The following is a 12,951-nucleotide window of genomic DNA, read 5'->3' as shown; positions in this document are numbered from 1 at the left end:
TCCATATTATTAAGTATATTGGATTGTGGTTTCTCTGATTGATCATATAAGGTGAAGATTTAGTATATAATCACTCACACTCTTTTATTCGCTTTTTTTTCACTGTGTTGGTTTCTATCTATCTGCATATATCTGATACCTATTCCAAATAGCTGTTCAAAAGAGATGGCCATGACAAGCAGCAGGAAGTTGCCTTAATAGAGAATAGCTGATTAACATAGAGGGATGACTGTGGCCACAGCCAGATAACATGGATTCAAAATGTAGTTATATTATCAACAAGTGGTGTTCAATAGCTGGTTGAGCTGAGACACCTTGATGTCTGAGAATCAAAGCCAGCATTTTTCATACCAGCTGTTACCTCATGTCACAACTACCTAAATTCAGGCCCACCATATTAGAAAGCTGAGGACTTTTCTATCTAAATTCAGGCCTACCATATCAGAAAGCTGAGGAATTTTCTATCTCCCAAAGCAGTCCAGATATCAGTCTGACTGAGAATTTATGGCCTCAAATGAAGCCCCTATGTGGTACTGGCACACTGTGCCTAAATTTGAGACTACAACCAAGCAGCTGAGGGCCAGTTTTTCACTGACTCTTCTGCAAAACCTTGTCTCATGTCCCCAGATACCTTCAAGGGATTGTAATGAGGAAGGAGAATGGCAAATGTTCTCCTTGTTCGTCTTTTTTTTTTTTTTCAGAGGCATCAACACTTTCTACTGTAGATAAACCCAACCTTTTCTCACAGTGTCACATCAACCATTCTTTTATGAAACCTTATCAGATAAGTAAGGAGAGATGTTTGTTCTCCCAATCTCTACTACATATCATGCTAATTTTCAGCAAGGAAATAGGAATTATGTCAATCATACTGTAATTTTTTTCTCCAAATTCACAAACTACAATAGGCCTAATGAGAGACTTCACTCTCCAATACCCTGTCAGTAGCAAATAAAATGGCCCTCAAAAAAAAATAATAAATAAATAAATAAAAAGTCATTGTCAACAATGCAGATTTTGTTCAGAAATGAACAAAATAGTGACTTCAACAATGACCTGCTTACATAAACATATACTAACAACATTTTCCTCACAGAGGAGCACATACGCTTTAAGGTCATCTGAAGAGGCAATCGTGGAGTCTGAGAGGTTACCATTTCGTTGATTTCAAGCTCCTTATCCTCTAGGAAGTGTAGTTCTCTTCCTCCACCTGAGGCAAACCTGAAGGGGATGTGTTCCACAGATTGCAGTCCATACAGGGGCTATAAGGAAGCAAGGATGAGTGAGATTGCACCTGGAAAATGCTTGACATGGATATATTAAATGCTCTATTTATGCACCATTAATGAACAAAGAGAATTTTCAAATCACTTACTTCAATATTCTTCATTTTCAGGACATTGTCAAAGTCACAAGTTGAAAACCGTTTCCGCTTTCCATGGTGCATGTACTTCATACCATCCTAAAAGAAAAATAAGTGGTAGTAAATTAAAATTACTAGTGATAGTAAATTTAACTTTGTTGCAACTCATTTACTGTAAAAATTCATTAAAAAAATCAGCATTCTGGTTTAAAATGAAATGGTTCATACGATAGTTTAGTTGAACAACATAGATTAAAAAAAATCAACATACATAATAATATCATGGATATTCCAATTACTGTTATCAATTTCTGAACTGCGGTACAAATATAAAAATTAAGTTTTTCTTATAATACAACTAGGTCATACATTTAAAATGAATACAAACAATAGCTTGCTAAGTCAAAAGCAAAGTGCAGTACACATAGCAAAAACTTAGAATGTGATTTACTAAAAACTAGGTTTCAGTGATATTGCCCATTTACCTCTGGATGCCTCATATGTTTTTTTTTTTTTTTTTTTTTTTTTTTTATGTAGGAAGGATACTGGCCAAGGGCAACAAAAATCTAATAAAAAAAAATGCCCACTGAAATGCCAGTCCCTAAAAGGGTCAAAGCAGTGGTCAAAAATTGGTGGATAAGTGTCTTGAAACCTCCCTCTTGAAGGAATTCAAGTCATAGGAAGGTGGAAATACAGAAGCAGGCAAGGAATTCCAGAGTTTACCAGAGAAAGGGATGAATGATTGAGAATACTGGTTAACTCTTGCGTTAGAGAGGTGGACAGAATAGGAGTGAGAGAAAGATGAAAGTCTTGTGCAGCGAGGCCGCGGAAGGAGGGGAGGCATGCAGTTAGCAAGATCAGAAGAGCAGTTAGCATGAAAATAGCGGTAGAAGACAGCTAGAGATGCAACATTGCGGCGGTGAGAGAGAGGCTGAAGACAGTCAGTTAGAGGAGAGGAGTTGATGAGACGAAAAGCTTTTGATTCCACCCTGTCTAGAACAGCAGTATGAGTGGAACCCCCCCAGACATGTGAAGCATACTCCATACATGGACGGATAAGGCCCTTGTACAGAGTTAGCAGCTGGGGGGGTGAGAAAAACTGGCGGAGACGTCTCAGAACACCTAACTTCATAGAAGCTGTTTTAGCTAGAGATGAGATGTGAAGTTTCCAGTTCAGATTATAAGTAAAGGACAGACCAAGGATGTTCAGTGTAGAAGAGGGGGATAGTTGAGTGTCATTGAAGAAGAGGGGATAGTTGTCTGGAAGATTGTGTCGAGTTGATAGATGGAGGAATTGAGTTTTTGAGGCACACTATCTCAGTTAAATGGTAACTTTATAGTTTAACTGGAATAATTACACAGTTCAACTTTATACATCAGCAGAGAGAAGAGAAAAGGAGTGAGTTTCCACACTGTGAATCATTTATTTATTCATACTTTTCATATACAAATTTCTATTTGTTTCTAAAAATGAGTGACTATCCTGACAGGTATTCTTTTAGTCCTTCACCAATCTCAGCATGGTTTTTCTTACCCTTCTCATCAGGTAGAGCTTCTCATTCTGAGTAATCTGAACCCCATATGTACCTGCTGCAAATTATCTATAATGCTGACAGCAATTTTCAAAGATTTAGCTGTTTTTGGGGAAGCAAGCTTTCTCACTCCCATGACAATGTTCAAAAGTGACACACCCCATGTGTGTGATGGATAAGCAGACACTAATTTTCTCTGGTGTAGGCAAGTTCATTTGTGCATGCGTATGTCACATCTGTTACACAAGGACGAAATCAGTCATGGTGATTGTTTTTTTTTTTTTGTTTGAGAATGTAGCCGCTGGCTGAATGAAAAAAATACAAAATTAATTTAGCCAATCATAGCATTTAATTTAATCCTGAGGAGGGAGAAGCACCTCAATTTGAAATATTTATGAAGAAAATGTTTTAAAAACCAGTGAAATGAGAGTAAAAGTAAAATACTCAATAAGTCCAGTCACCCTGTGAAGCAACTCAAGCAGGATAACACCCACTTGGTTCTAGCGCACTTCAACACAATAAACCTGTGGCACTTATGATCATACTCAAGTTGTAGACCACATAATATGGAGCATTTCTAATGGTTACACCATGTGGTGCAAATAATAAACAACTAGAAAAAATTTTTTCAAAATATATTTCAATTTTTTCTCTCAACCCTGCGCTGGGTCAATCAGTAGTGCATATGTTAGTCTGTTGGTTTCTGATATGGAATGGTGCATGCTCACTTGTATCTCTTTCATTCAGCCAGTGGGAGCTGCATTTTTAATAACATATTAGAATGTACTGAAGATCATCTATTTCCGGACAACACGTGAATTATTTTCAGCCAAATACTACATATATATGTGGCAACTACGGCAGTCAGGTGGCTAACTGCAAGAGTACTGTGTCATAATAGCAGTTGAGTGCAGTGGATGCAAGTTTAAATAGTACTGGGATTTTATCATACAGTTCTATAAAGTGCCATTCACACATAGGTGAATTTTGATGGAGCCTCTGCTGCAACTTCCTGAATGGCAACCTGTGTTTGGCAAACGTGCTGTGAACCTGCTGCAAACAGATTCCAAATGCACTGCCACTCCACAGCAAATGCATTGTGAATGCAGTGCAACTCATTGATAGAGTATATACATAAGAGACACTCATAAATCTTTTCTTGTTTGTGTGAGCTCTCCTTGTGTGCATACCATCAGGATACTTCCGTGACGTGGAAAAGGTGTCAAAACATGAACAAATTACAGACAAAATGTCACATAAAATCATACAATACTGAGAGAGAGAGAGAGAGAGAGAGAGAGAGAGAGAGAGAGAGAGAGAGAGAGAGAGAGAGAGAGAGAGAGAGAGAGAGAGAGAGAGAGAGAGAGAGAGAGAGAGAGAGATGCACAATCATCTTTGCAGGGAAGTATCTATCTTCTGTCACCTGAACCTAACACAAAGGTGTGAAGGGCATGTAGAAGAGGTTGCTACAATGGCAAATCCACTGCAACAAAACTGCAAACTTGCTGCAACACCACTGCAAATCTGTTGCAAGTGCTGCAACACTTATGAACTTGCTGAAACTCCCAGCTGTGACGACTCTGCTGTGAATGTTTTGGTCAGCCCAAAACATTTACCACCGCCTGGTGAACATGCTGCAACTCAGCCTGCTCTGGTGACTGCTGTGAGTCCATTGCAAATGCACAGCAACTCCATTGTGAATGAGTCACAGCAGAGTCACAACATGTTTGCCATCCAAATTTGCCAATGTGTGAACAGGGCTTTAGCAAGACAACTGGAGTGTAGATTTCTTAAGATCGTACAGTGTTTTACCTAAACCAATCAAGTGCTGAACAATCAGTGGTACCAATACCCCTTTGAGGATAGGAAGGTCCATACCCTGGACCTTCCATTTCCTATTAAGGTATATGATTAGCTCAGGTTAGTGTCCTTATATGGGGGTTCAGAGGAAGGAGGGACAAAGCACCCCCCCTCAGTTAGGCTAGGTTAGTGTCCTTGAGGGCAGTCCAGTTTCCGCCCCCCCCCCCCGAAAGGTTAGGTTAGGTAATGTTAGAATAGGTTAGTGTCCTTAAGGTGGGGATCCAGCTCACCTTCCCCCCAGTTAGGTTAGCTAAGATTAGGTTAAGTTAGTGACCTTAAAGGTCACCCCATCCCTGCCACAAATGGATCAAGATAGGTAATATTTGGTTAGGTTAGTGTCCTTAAGCTGAGGATCCATGTTATATTAGGTTAATGTTTGGCCATGTTAAGTTTGGATATATAAGAGAAAATTACTTGCGACGGAAAAGGTTACTAGAATCATTCAAAGCACATCAAAATCTACCGGAAAAGTGGTGTCTCCGAAATTGTTAAAGGGTGAAAAATACAAATTTACCAGAAATACAAAACAGTAATTAATATTGATAAAGTTTAGATGGCGAACTACTGAGAGAGAGAGAGAGAGAGAGAGAGAGAGAGAGAGAGAGAGAGAGAGAGAGCAGCCCGGAATACACCACCGCCACACACCTGCACTAAAAGCCTCAGCCTGAAGGTGGCTTCCTCGGCGACCTCCTTAGCCACGTCATCGCCAATCGACGAGATGCCTATACTCTCAGCAACAACTTTAATTGAGTCCGGCGGAAAGGAGGGAGCCACTTGACTATCGTCCGACATTGTTTACGCTTTCAAGTTTGTTGACGCTAAGTTTAGCAGTCTAGCAAATCAAGGAAGCTCCCTTGTAGCAGATTGTGCTTCATTTTTTTAACCATTGTTATTCATTACAAATTAATAATATTAACAAATGTGTATTTTTACCTTTATGTCTTAAGTGCAAGTGGCTTTATGTAGTAATAATATATATATATATATATATATATATATATATATATATATATATATATATATATATATATATATATATATATATATATATATATATATATATATATATATATATATATATATATATATATATATATATATATATATATATATATATATATATATATATATATATATATATATATAAAAGTTTTTGAGAGGAACGATTTGGCATGATACTCAATGGATAAAAGAATGTATATATAATTTTTATTTATGAAGTAGCAGACATTTAGCAATGATTTTTTTTTTTAAATAATTGATATTAGAGATTTATTTTCTTCATGATGCACAACGCTTTATAGTGGTAATGTACGTACATCTTTTCAAATAAAAATACATTTATAATTTTGATTACTATTCCCTGTATATACAATTATCTGATACAAAAAATATATAAATAAGTTAAATAATAGTGATTTTGTGATACCACGCAAAATATATAATCTATTAACAGTAATTCAAAAGCTGTACCCCCATAGCTGCTCCTTTTCGTAAACAAACCTTGCAAGGGAGAGGACTAGGCGAGCGTGTGCTATTCAAGGTACTTTTATTTACGAAAGATATTGCCTATTCTTGTTTTTAAATGTTAGATTGTATACAGAAGGCACCGTTTTATCATGCTGGGTATGTGATGTACACATAATACAAAAGATGTCGGTGATAACTTGCGATTAATGAGACGTATGCTGAATGGCCTGTTATTTCCTTTCAGGACCATGGTGAAGAAAGTGAACCGGCCCGGCAGGTGAGTCTATTTGAAGTATATGTGGAACATTCACTAAACATCAAAGGTAACGAAGTAGAAAGTTGAATATATTTGAGTCACGTGCATCGGTGGCATTCGGTGTCGGATTAGATTCAAGTTGAAGGACGACGCGTTACTCATGGCTATACTAGTCCTAACTTGAACGACCTTCATTTCAGTAAGTAAGTCCAGGTAAATATAATTTATCAGTGAATAGTGGATTCCCCAGGCGTTTACTGTAGTAGTGGTGGGTCAATATGATCAATGACCGAAGGAAGGTTTTATTAATTAGTTAAATACGCTTTCATAATTCATCAGTGTGACCCAGAGTTGTGCATTTTGATATAAACTGTAGTTCATAAGTGGGGTAGTATTGAAGTACACAGCCTTTGCCCTTATATTCATAGAAATAACCTCTTTCTGCCTATACATGTATGTCATGTAAGGGTAGTCAACTAAGTGAGGGTTAGGTTTGGTGTGAAATAATTGTTCTTTAATGTCACTACTATTTCCTTCGTTGTGTAGATCGTAATAAAAAAAAATAAATAAAAATTTCAAATACAGCCAGTTTCAAAATTTGTAGGCTAAGGTTGTTTCCATAGTACCGGATAACAGGCTGCATGACAGCCCTTTCTTGACTCAGAACCATTTCCAAGTTAGATAATAAGACAGGGATGAGTTCTTCATGGTGTAAGTCAGATTATACTACACTAGATCCCAACTAAGTCAGATCAACTACGGGACAATCCATGTTGTTAAACAAATATTGGAGTTACCAGCAGATTGTGTATTATCTCTGGAAATACATACTGGTTAATGAAAATGGAAAGAAAAACAACCATCTGATAAGGGTGACTAAGCTACACATCCTACATGACCTGTGTTAGAGGTGTGAATTCTTCCTCAGTGCTCCACAAACACTCCAGCAAGGCTGACTGGACAGAGGCATGGTCCTTCTTTCCTATTTTATAATTTAAGGAACATTTATTTATACTTGAGCTATTCTGATTTCTGCTTCACTAAGAATACTCAGAATGTCCTATCTTGGTGAATTACTTTGTTGAAGACATTGTTGTTGGACAGCATCTTGACTGGGAGCTTGTCATTAGCTGTGCTAATACATTCATGATTAGAACTCCCGCTGACGTGGGCGTCACATTGTTCAAATTGGCAACTCACTCCTTAGTCTGAAAAAATATCTGCTAGGAGAAAATAACCTAGTTTAGTCCGTCATATGTTTTTGAAAGCATAGAGTAACAGATTCAGTGTTTGATGTATTGACGTAAGGGAAATATATCTTTTGTGACAGCTCCTTTCTTTGGCTAACAAAAGAGATGTATTTGTTTTAAAGAAAGTGTTGTACTGAGATGACGTGCAATGCCTGGAAAATATACAGGCCACAATTACATAGTACAAATGTTTGAGTTTCACTGGAATGGTGAAACGAATAAAAAAATAAGCCATATAACTATTCGCAATGGAAAGACTGAGTGCATTAGTAAAGAAATGGAGTAATGAAGTACGCAAGGATGTGCCTCACCACAAACATAATGGTGGGGCATCCCATGGGTATGTTAACTGTTATACAGTTAACTTACCTGTATATTAATCTTGGCACATGAAAGAAACAACCATATTTTGGTGCCAGATCTTATTCAGACACTGGTGTTTACGTCGTGTCTTCCAATGTCTTCCTTGAGTTGCTGCTTTCTTGTTTGGAAATGCAACCCATCCTTTCACACTTTGGTTCTTCTTTCCTGATATGTTCATAAAATCAACCATAACACATATATAGACTGTGGGTTCTTATATTTGGACTTAAGTAAAACATTTGACAAGGTACCCCATCTAAGGCTCCTGAGAAAGGTTAGGGCACACGGGATAGATGGGAAGGTGTTAGGCTGGATAGGGTCATGGCTTAGTGGCAGGCGACAAAGAGTTGTAATAAACGGCTCGAAATCTGAGTGGGGTTATGTAATTAGTGGGGTGCCACAGGGATCAGTATTAGGGCCATTGTTATTTCTAATATATATCAATGACTTGGATAGTGGAATTAGTAGTGATGTTAGTAAATTTGCGGATGACACAAAGATAGGTAGATTAATTAGGCCAGAATCGGATGCCATCGCCTTGCAGGCAGATTTAGATAGAATGAATGAATGGACGGATAGATGACAAGTGCAATTCAATATCAATAAATGCAAAGTACTTAGCATAGGTAGAAGAAACCCACACAGTAGGTACACATTAAACAACGAAACTGGTAGGTACAGGGTACGAGAAGGATTTAGGAGTTATAGTTAGCTCTGAACTCCGTCTAGGGAAACAATGCATAGAAGCCAGAAACAGGGCAAATAGGGTACTATTATCCATTTTTAGGAGTGTTAAAAGTAGAAGGCTGGAAGTAATATTAAAGTTATACTTGGCGCTGGTCAGACCTCATCTAGACTACGCTGTGCAGTTCTGGTCCCCACATTACAGGAAAGATATAGGTCTATTAGAATCAGTACAGAGGAGAATGACTAAAAGAATACAGGGGATGAGGAGTATTCCTTACGAGGCGAGGTTGAAGCTGTTAAATTTACATTCTCTAGAGAGACGTAGGTTAAGAGGGGACCTGATAAAAGTCTTCATGTGGTATAAGGGTTATAACAAGGGAGATGTAAGCAAAATTCTTAGGATCAGCAACCAGGGTAGAACAAGAAATAACGAGTTCAAGCTTAGAAAATTTAGGTTTAGGAAGGAGATAGGAAAAAATTGGTTCTCAGAGTGGTAGATGAGTGGAACGGACTCAGTAATCATGTAGTTAGTGCTAGGACACTAGAGAGCTTTAAGAGAAGATTAGACAAGTTTATGGATGGGGATAGCAGATGGAAATAGGTAGGTGTGTTTCATACAGGGACTGCCACGTGTAAGCCTGGTCGCTTCTTGCAGCTTCTTATGTTCTTATGTTCTAACAGCATTACAAAATCATATCTCCCCTCTCGGGTTTGTTGAGTGTTTTGGAGAAATCGGCATGTCTGATAACAGCCAGTTCTTTCATCTATGTACAATTTCGGCCACCACAGTATCCTGTCGGCACAAATAATACTTGCTTGACTTGGGGGATTTGCCAGATAAAACATTAGTCCTTGTAGAAACCAGTGGAAAATGTTTCAAACTAAATATGTATCAGGAGACCAGAAATAAATGTGAAAACACTGAGAGCCTAATTACAAGTATTTAGTGTATAATAACTGATCTGTAGTGTATCACCAGATCCTGTGGATAATGCATGTGTGTGTGTGTGTGTATGTGTGTGTTTTCCTTGCAATGATCTTAATTTTCATATTATCTTTAAAATCTGTCACTGTGCTAATGATTCTGCAGTTTGTCCTATTTTGTATTTGCACATTAGTTTTATATTTTCATGTTATATATGTTGGATTGCCTTGAACTTGTATTTGGGTGATTTTTGCAGGCTTTATGCCAAGGCAGTCTTTACCGGCTACAAGCGTGGCCTGCGGGCACAGCATGAGACCACTGCCCTTTTGAGGGTGGAGGGTGCCAAAAACAAGGATGATGGCAAGTACTACGTTGGAAAACGCTGTGCCTACGTTTACAAGGTTAGTTAATATAATGGCCCAAAATTGGCAAAGAACTTTGTGAATTGTGATGATGCTGTTCTCATAAGTTCAGTGTTATCTGTTCATGTACATGGAAATCATTTTAATATAATTTCTTAATAGAAATATTTTTATTTAATTGTTTTATTGAAATAGCAAAAGAAAGAGTACTTTTATGAACGTGATGGAAATTGTTTAGTTTTAGATCCCCTATTAATTATATTGACATGCATAGAATATTAATGTGTATATTAATAGATGGTTACATTTTAGTGCAAAAACAAGACCCCTTGCCCTAATGGTGGGAAATCTAAGCTTCGTGTGATCTGGGGCAAGGTGACACGTATCCACGGAAACTCCGGGGCTTTGCGCGCCAAGTTTGCCCGTTCACTGCCTGCTTATGCCATGGGGAGGAGAATTAGGATTGTAAGTATTGGTTTTTAGTTGTGTTGCTAAGAGGTGCCCTGCTGTTTGTGTTATAAGGAAGAGGGAGAATTGAGTACCAGTAACATAGGAGGTATTTTAGTTCATGATTTATTTGGATCCTATTTCTATCAACTTACCATATATTTTGGCGGATAAGACAACCCCAAATTTCAGTCTGAATTTAATGGTTTTAGCTGATATTGGTGTTATAAGAACACCCAAACTATCAAACCATCTGTGGTGAAGGTTAGGTCAGTGAGCACCAGACAACTGAGACAGTGATATACCAGTACAATGAATAAAATACCTTGAATGTGCTACCAGTAATAAGGTAGCATCATCTCCAAGTGCAAAACTAAACCTAAAATAAAATTCCCACCAGGTGTTTTTGTACATTTTCATGAAAAAAAAAATGTGTAGATGAAGATGGTGTAAAATTATATGTATTATATAATAGGAAAATAATAACATAAACAAACCCTTGTTTTGCGCTGCCTACATGTGTCGGGCTGTTGGTTGTAATCTACATATATCAAGTTTCTTTTGATTAGATACACTGACATTCTTGAAATTTTTCTCGGTATATGAACTTCGTCACTATATATCATTGCAAGCTGGAGAGATTCATATTCCCAGCTTGTTTTCCTTTGCTGTCTAGCTTGGGGTTCCATGTCTTGAAGATCTTTATATGAGTAGCTGGGTTTGACAAGGAGCCAAGCAGTAACTACCATGAAATGGAGTTAATAATGTATTGTGTTCTATAATTTCCCCTACATCTTAGAAATAACAATGACGTGATCGTATCACTATTATGTGTGCAGCTAATGTCCATTATTCATAGTAGTGTATACCTCTTCAACATGCTATTGCCATCACTGCCTCATTTGGTAAATATCAGATGTTTGAAGAGGCAGCTATTGATAATGGTTAATTTTAATGTAAAACATCAGTATACACTATCGTTACTAAAGAAAATTAGTGTTATACATATGAAAGTTTCCATAAATGACAATAAAAACTTCATTGCGGGGGACACATAAGTCATGTCACACTACCCAGCCCAAACCATTGTATGGCATTACTAATGCCATACATATAGGAAGCTGTGTTATTAAGGTACAATTATTACTTGTTTATTGCTGAGAGAGAGAGAGAGAGAGAGAGAGAGAGAGAGAGAGAGCACTATCACAAGATGTTTGGCAACACAGCTTGTTACCATTGTGATTGTGCACTTTCTCTCTCTCTCTCTCTCTCTCTCTCTCTCTCTCTCTCTCTCTCTCTCTCTCTCTCTCTCTCTCTCTCTCTCTCTCTCTCTCTCTCTCTCTCTCTCTCTCTCTCTCTCTCACATGTGATCTTGAAAAAGAAAGGCAAATCATTTGTGAAATTTTTAGAGTAGAAGATAAAAATGTTGAGAATAAACAACATTTATAAACCATCTCACTGCCCTAAGACAGTTTATAGTGAAGAGAGAGAGAAATAGTAGAAATTATTTGGCAGTGTCATCCATCCCTCCTAGAGAGAGTGGTGCTGAGACAGCGCAGGTGAGCCAGCAGGAAGCACTAAAATTATTGTCATGGAGTGTTTTACTTAGGAGTCTGATTCTGTTCCTAATTAATTATAAAGAGATGCTACATGTTAGTAGATTCTTTTTTTTTTTTTTTTTTTCAAGGGTTTATTGGGCCATGTGAAAGCTTCAAAATCTGAAAATGTTTCCTGCTTAACACACTGTATTATTCCTCATTTTATAACTTTAATTATTCAACAAAATGAAATCAGAAATATATCATGTAAAAGCCAAGAAAATGTAGTCTATAACAAGATATAACACATGATTACATATACTCTGCATAGGACACACTGGATAGGTAAAGTAAAGCGAGGGCAAATGACCGACGCACGCACTGTGCTTAATCTTTAAATGCAGTTTTCTAGTTTGTTTACTTTTGGCACTTGACCCCTTGTCACAGGAAGCTACTCATATTGCTACTTCAACTTTGAGAAGAACTGGGGAATATTCACAAAGCCTCTTGTTTTGTCACTTCATATACAATGCCAACAGAGGGTTGTAGTTGTGCTACATTAAATTTTGGTTACTCACTTTTCAACAGGAATACGTTTCAGCGCATTTTCTCAAAACGGATTCCTGTTTTACTATGTTTAACTTCCCCAAAAGTTGTAATATGAGGTTATTGTTTATTTACAATGGTATTTTGTATTAAATTTTAAGGTGATTATTTTTATATCTGGTGTATAGGATGACCCACTTTGTGTCTTTTTAGGATGATTCACGTGTCTCATACGCCAAAATATATGGTACCTATTGGGTGGTGTGGTATTAGTTCTCTGTTATAGAGGTATCAGTCTCTTGAGTGTTGGGTAAGTGTATGGTAAGGTACTGATAAAGAGAATCAAAAAGTT

The 12,951-nt window shown here is 37.4% G+C and overlaps 2 protein-coding genes across 2 annotated transcripts in view; one reads left to right on the top strand and one right to left on the bottom strand.

Moving 5' to 3' along the window:
- LOC135104197 (transcription initiation factor TFIID subunit 6-like) overlaps window positions 1-5,595 on the bottom strand; it is a 45,062-nt gene extending 39,467 nt beyond the window's left edge. Inside the window, exons 1-3 of the mRNA XM_064011309.1 lie at window positions 5,401-5,595; window positions 1,376-1,462; window positions 1,109-1,262 (exon numbers count right to left, since the gene is read on the bottom strand). Of these exons, the coding sequence (XP_063867379.1) occupies window positions 1,109-1,262; window positions 1,376-1,462; window positions 5,401-5,547 (388 nt within the window). The 5' untranslated portion in view covers window positions 5,548-5,595. The remainder of the gene's footprint in view (window positions 1-1,108; window positions 1,263-1,375; window positions 1,463-5,400) is intronic.
- A 592-nt stretch (window positions 5,596-6,187) lies between these two features.
- LOC135104195 (large ribosomal subunit protein eL33-like) overlaps window positions 6,188-12,951 on the top strand; it is a 9,147-nt gene continuing 2,383 nt past the window's right edge. The window contains exons 1-4 of the mRNA XM_064011307.1: window positions 6,188-6,298; window positions 6,470-6,502; window positions 9,963-10,107; window positions 10,381-10,533. Coding sequence (XP_063867377.1) covers window positions 6,474-6,502; window positions 9,963-10,107; window positions 10,381-10,533 — 327 coding nt within the window. The 5' untranslated portion in view covers window positions 6,188-6,298; window positions 6,470-6,473. The remainder of the gene's footprint in view (window positions 6,299-6,469; window positions 6,503-9,962; window positions 10,108-10,380; window positions 10,534-12,951) is intronic.

The sequence above is a fragment of the Scylla paramamosain genome, chromosome 10 (genome assembly GCF_035594125.1).
Source record: "Scylla paramamosain isolate STU-SP2022 chromosome 10, ASM3559412v1, whole genome shotgun sequence".
NCBI lineage: Eukaryota > Metazoa > Arthropoda > Malacostraca > Decapoda > Portunidae > Scylla > Scylla paramamosain.
This window is presented reverse-complemented; position numbering and strand designations above follow the sequence as displayed.